The sequence below is a fragment of the Oryx dammah genome, unplaced genomic scaffold (genome assembly GCF_014754425.2).
Source record: "Oryx dammah isolate SB20612 unplaced genomic scaffold, SCBI_Odam_1.1 HiC_scaffold_4, whole genome shotgun sequence".
Classification (NCBI taxonomy): Eukaryota; Metazoa; Chordata; class Mammalia; order Artiodactyla; family Bovidae; genus Oryx; species Oryx dammah.
The window spans coordinates 76,158,447-76,164,446 of record NW_024070188.1 but is presented as its reverse complement, the minus strand read 5'-3'; the positions used below and the strand labels follow the sequence as shown (position 1 = coordinate 76,164,446).

General features: G+C 36.2%; 1 protein-coding gene across 15 annotated transcripts in view; it reads left to right on the top strand.

Moving 5' to 3' along the window:
• The window catches only part of SYNE1 (spectrin repeat containing nuclear envelope protein 1), a 494,970-nt gene that overhangs the window by 154,596 nt on the left and 334,374 nt on the right, over positions 1-6,000 (top strand). For all 15 annotated transcript variants that reach the window (XM_040238711.1, XM_040238710.1, XM_040238708.1 and 12 more), the window contains 2 exons: positions 463-575; positions 1,123-1,291. In XM_040238711.1, coding sequence (XP_040094645.1) covers positions 463-575; positions 1,123-1,291 — 282 coding nt within the window. The remainder of the gene's footprint in view (positions 1-462; positions 576-1,122; positions 1,292-6,000) is intronic.

The following is a 6,000-nucleotide window of genomic DNA, read 5'->3' as shown; positions in this document are numbered from 1 at the left end:
GGTAGCCTGCACACACTCAGAATAAAATAGAGAATTTAATATTTTGAGTTTTACCTTTAAAGGGTTAAACTAGTTGTACCTAGTTTTAAGCTTTGGAAAACCAATAGATTCAAAATCAGGGAAAGAGAAAAATGCTAACATTCATCGTTTATAGCACCCACTACATCTTCCTTTGGACCATGTGCCTTTAAAATGTCTGAATGCATTGCTGTGCATGTGTCATGTGTGTTTAAAAGATGCCATAATTATTAGCTACGGCTCTAGCACAGGGCCTCATGGACAAGCACCCAGGCTCCTGTACAAGGTAAAAGCCTGTGCTCGGCACCAAGCCGCGTATGGCTGTGGCAGCACCATCAAATTGTTGAATACATTGACTCATCCGTGCAGGCTGAAAATTATGCTTCTTAGCTTCCTGTGAACATGTTTCCTCATTTTTTATTTTTTTTAAAAATTGTATCTTAGGATCTGCTTCAAAACACAGATGCCCACAAAAGAGCATTCCATGAAATCTACCAAACCAGGTCTGTGAACGGGATCCCAGTGCCACCTGATCAATTAGAGGACATGGCTGAGAGGTAAGAGAATGTCTGATTTTGAATGAAGTGTAGTTAAAAGGCTCGGTGGATGCTTTTTTTCCATGTCTTTTCTTTCTGAGTTAATGTTTTTTTTTTTTACGTAGATGCTTGCATTTGGTACATAAAAACTGGGTTCCCATAGCATATGCTGAGAATGCCAACGTTCTAATACATGATTAGTTGAAAAGAGTAAACCAGCATGTACCCACAGCCTGAAAAAAATCACAGAAATGGTTTCTTCAGAGGCTGTATTTTTATTCAGTACTGTGAGGAACATTATGTAATATTGCAAAAACAGCTTCTAAAAGAAACAGATGAGAGCGATCTTGGCAGAAGAAAGAACTAAATCAAAGACTTCAATCAATCGTGATTTGCCTTTAAACCCAGAGCTAGAAACTGAACCAGCTTTCCTGAGAGTGATTGATCAGCCAGAGTTTAGAAGACCTTGTGCCTGCATTTTATTTAATATTGACGTGTAACAGGTTAAGTAAGCCCCGTTCTGTTACTATTAGTTACATTCTGTAAATTCTCGGTGTTTTGTTTCTAGGTTTCATTTTGTTTCCTCCACATCAGAGCTACACTTAATGAAAATGGAATTTCTGGAATTAAAGTACCGTCTGCTCTCACTGCTGGTTCTTGCAGAGTCAAAGCTGAAGTCCTGGATCATCAAGTATGGGGGGAGAGATTCAGTGGAACTGCTTCTGCAAAACTACATCGTAAGTCTCCCTGCAGCTCTGACAGAGGTCAGAGGTCCCCTGGGTTTAGTACCTAATACCTTCCTGTTTATTGGACAGTGTTACTTTTATCTTGAATTTAAACCTTAAGTTACCAGTGTGTAAAATGGGTTTAATGTAAATCTGTGAGCTTTTCACAGCAATCTGAAATATACACCTGTATTCTTTGGAGTATAAAATGTTTTGCAGCATTAATCATATTGAACCAATTTTGATGAGCTTTCTTGCTTAAAAAAAGAAAGTTTTTGTATTGCATACAACTGATTGTGAGCTCACTACTGAAGCTGACTTAAAATACTTAGACATTATGTTAAGCTTTCTAAAATCCAATCATGAGTAGTTTAGGACAATTCTCAATTGTTCAGTGGGAACTAATTTCTTTTTTTTAGATTAGTTCAAGCATGCCTTGTTTATGGCCATGCTGTGAGATTCATTACTTCCTGTGTGCGCCTAAGAAAAGTAAAATTTTGTCTGTGAACCTGTAAGAACTTAATTTTTGAAGAGTATTTTCTACTTGGGCTATCAGTATACATAATCCTATATGTACATAGACTAGTAGCCCTGCATTAATGAGGGAAGTAGGTCCTACTGTAGGACCTACAGTTTCCATTTACATGTAATCAGAGAATTATAATTATTAAAAGTAGTTTATTTCTCTTAAACATGCTCCTCAATTAATTAGCAACACAGATATGCTCACAAAATTAATAGAACATCTCAGTCCTTTGTTTCATTTGTATTTAGAAGTTCTAACTGATAAATTAATTCATTTAAAATATAACCCCGTTTCTAACCTGACTAGTCTCAGTGGTTCTGTTACCAACATGACTGAATATTTATTGAATCACAGTTTTACTGAAGTATCCCAGAACCATAATATATTTTGCTACATTTTAATGTTATTTTCTACATGCTAAATGAATAACATGCATTTTAAAAAATTTAACAAGTTTGCAATAAAAATATTTCTCTAGATTTACTATAATTTTCTAGGAAACATTTGTCCAAAAATGTGAAATATGTGACAATATGTTGTTCCCTTATTCATTTTGAATGATTTTGGAAAGTAATGACAAATCTGATTTTCTTTTTAACTTTGAGCATTTACATTAGTCCTACAAATATTAAATACAGATATGCATGTATATTTTCTGGCTTAGTCATGTCAAATGATACACTCTGAGCTCAGTAGGTAATTATTCAGGATCCGTCTTTGTTCTTGCTATTTAAGGACAGCCAATTAGATTGAAATGCCTAATGAGACTGTTTCACCAGGATAATGTTCCAACACAAAGATGTTAATTCTCTTTGAACTTCTCACATGAAGCATATATAGCTAAAGAATTATTATTAATGATAAAAAATCAGTACTTTCTACCTACTTCATAAATAGACATTCACTGAGCTGGTAATTGTAAACTGTTTTGTAATGTGACTCGCAAAATTATTTGTAAGATTGCTAATAACTCTATAAATATAGTGGGCTTTAATGAATATTTCCTGATATTCTTGTTCCCTGATGAAAGATATATATTTATCACCTAAACTTCTATTCCAAAAGAAGTTTAAGATATTTATAGTTCAGTAGTTTTAATGGCACCCCACTCCAGTACTCTTGCCTGGAAAATCCCATGGACGGAGGAGCCTGGTAGGCTGCAATCCATGGGGTTGCTAAGAGTCAGGCATGACTGAATGACTTCACTTTCACTTTTCACTTTCATACATTGGAGAATGAAATGGCAACCCACTCCAGTATTCTTGCCTGGAGAATCCCAGGGACAGAGGAGCCTGGTGGGCTGCCGTCTATGGGGTCGCACAGAGTTGGACACGACTGAAGTGACTTAGCAGTAGCGGCAGCAGTTTTAATAATTAGAGGATGTTGGATGTTTTCCATGTGCCAAGTGTTTTACATGGGTCATCTTCCATCTCAATGATGACCCTATGGGCTGGGTGTTTTCACATTGTTCCATTGATGAAATGGGACTTTTGAATGTTCAAGTCATATGTTCCAGTGGCATAGTTAATAAGAAGCGGAATCTGGATTCGAATCCCCATCTTTCTGCATCAGAAGCCTTTGTGTTTATGAATTTTATGAGAATTCCCAAGTGACACTGGTGGCAAAGAACGTGACTGCCAAAGCAAGAGACATAAGAGGTGTGGGTTCAAGCCCTGAGTCAGGAAAATCCCCTGGAGGAGGGCATGGCAACCCACTCTAGTATTCTTGCCTGGAGAATCCCACAGACAGAGCCTGGTTGACTGTAGTCCTTAGGGTCACAAACAGTCAGACATGACTGGAGTGAGTTAGCATGCACTGAACTTTAGTCTCTAACAAAACTGGCTGGGGAAAAAAATTTTTTTAACTGAAAAGTACAAATAATTGAAATGATATTCGGTAGCTCCGTGAACTAAAGAAGGTCATTCACATAAGCATCAGTTCCGTTTAATGTTGGTCCATTATTGACAATACTTTACATTTCCATGCTGCAGCCTGTTGGTTACTCTTATGTTATTATAGGCAGCATGGTATTGGGGCAGGGTGTGGTTAGATTCTTGGGGAGATTATTGGGACACTATAGATTATTCTGTGTGGCCACCAGTGACATAGGAATGTGTTGGATCAGGACTCAGCTCCTCACTACCTATGTGACCTTATACATAACTTAATGTCTAGAAGACATAATCTTTTCCAAAATTTTAATAATAAGAATTCTTCTAAGGAACAAAGACTGACACTTCATTATTTTTCCTTCTATCTCACATGCCACAGAGCTTCTCTCATTCTTCTGGAGTTTTCGAGAATATCATTCTCCTCAGAAGAGATGGTTTCAAAGTGCATGAAGATTTAAAAAATAAAATAAAATCAGTTTCTTAAATATAATCCTTTACTTGGTTTCTAAAAAAACATTATTGTAATGAGCCATATGCTGCTACATCATCAAATAAGCAAAGTAATATTTGGGATATAAGAGTTCCATAATTATCTTTTCCTTCCTCTCAATTCTCAATTCTATTCTATTTCTCTGCAAGAAAAAAAAGATACTTTTTTTAAGAGTTGGGAAACTAAAGAATGTGTTTCCTCCTTTAAAAAGTGCCTCTTTTGAGAGGCACTTAGGGACACAGCCCCTAAGTGCTCAAGGAATTCTTAGAAAATGTTAATACTTCACTAATGCTTGTTGATTAAATTCGGCCGCAGGATCCTGGTAAGCGATTACATACTGTAATGTAAATAAGATGATTGGTTTGGTTCTTGATGTCAGAACTGTTCATGACATAACTGTGTTATTTAACACACGCTCCAATTTTATAATGGAAGTAATGAGACAGTATTTCATTCTTTCACACAGAAGAAAAGCTCTTGGAAGTATAGATAAAGTGAATGCAGCATATGTAATATGAACATTTAGTCTAATATTTGTAATGATTTTATTAAAGTCAATAGGCAGTTCTAATGAAAGTACTTCTCACATCTCAGTTGATTTTTTAAAACCTTAAATTGTCTGGTTTAGCTCTCTTTGAGTGAAATTGATGAGCTTTGTAGTTATTATATTTCTCTTTTCAAAGTAGAAATTTACTCCCTTCCAATTCTTTGAATTTTGCAGCATAAAGAAATAGCTTCCTTTTCTTGAAGTGCCATCAACTTTAAAAGTCCCTTGACCAAACACAGCTTATTTGTTGAACTTGATTTCCAAATGTAAGCTGTATTAAAAAAAATAAATAAACTAATCCCATCCCTGGTATTTTAAACACACATTTGTGCTTAATTTGGCATTCTTCTGAAAGACTTTGTCTAGATGGCTCACGGCAAAAAAGGGAGTTAGCAGTCCTCCTGCTAAAGTGATTCTAATAGATAAAATAATTTATGTTACTAAGTGGAGTTACTCAGGACTCAGAAAGAAAGGGCAGAAGTAAATGAAACAACTTTAAAACTAAAATAACAAATAAGGCTTCTTCCTCAAAAATTTATTATTTAGTTTTTCTCGTAGTTGTTCAGTAGCTAAGTCATGTCCAACTCTTTGCAACCCCATGGACTGCAGCATGCCAGGCTTCTCTGTTCTTCACTGTCTCCTGGAGCTTGCTCAAACTCATGTCCATGGAGTCGTTGATGCTGTCTAACCATCTCATCCTCTGCTGTCCCCTTCTTCTCCTGCCCCCTTCTCCTCCTGCCTTTAATCTTTCCCAGCATCAGGGTTTTTTCCCATTGAATTGACTCTTCGCATCAGGTGGCCAAAGTGTTGGAGCTTCAACTTCAGCATCAGTCCTTCCAGTGAATATTCAAGGTTGATTTCCTTTAGGATTGACTGGTGTGATCTCCTTGCTGTCCAAGGGATTCTCAAGAGTCTTTGAAAGCATTAATTTGTCACTGCTCAGCCTTCTTTATGGTCAAATTCTCACATCCATACATGACTACTGGAAAGACTATAGCTTTGACCATATGCCCTTTGTCAACAAAGTGATGTCTTTGTCCTTATAGGAAAACTCAAAAGTACTTTAATGAATTTCTACATTTATAATATTCTTAAAACATTCTTCTCCCCACCCATACCAAAAATTAAACTGGAAATAACTTTTCTCTCTTGTTCATTTATAATGAATTTGTAAATCACTCTAGCAAAAGCATGTGTATGTTTTAATGTCTGATGTAGGCACTGTTTTCCATTTATTTGACACTTTGAGCAATTGTTTTCCCATTA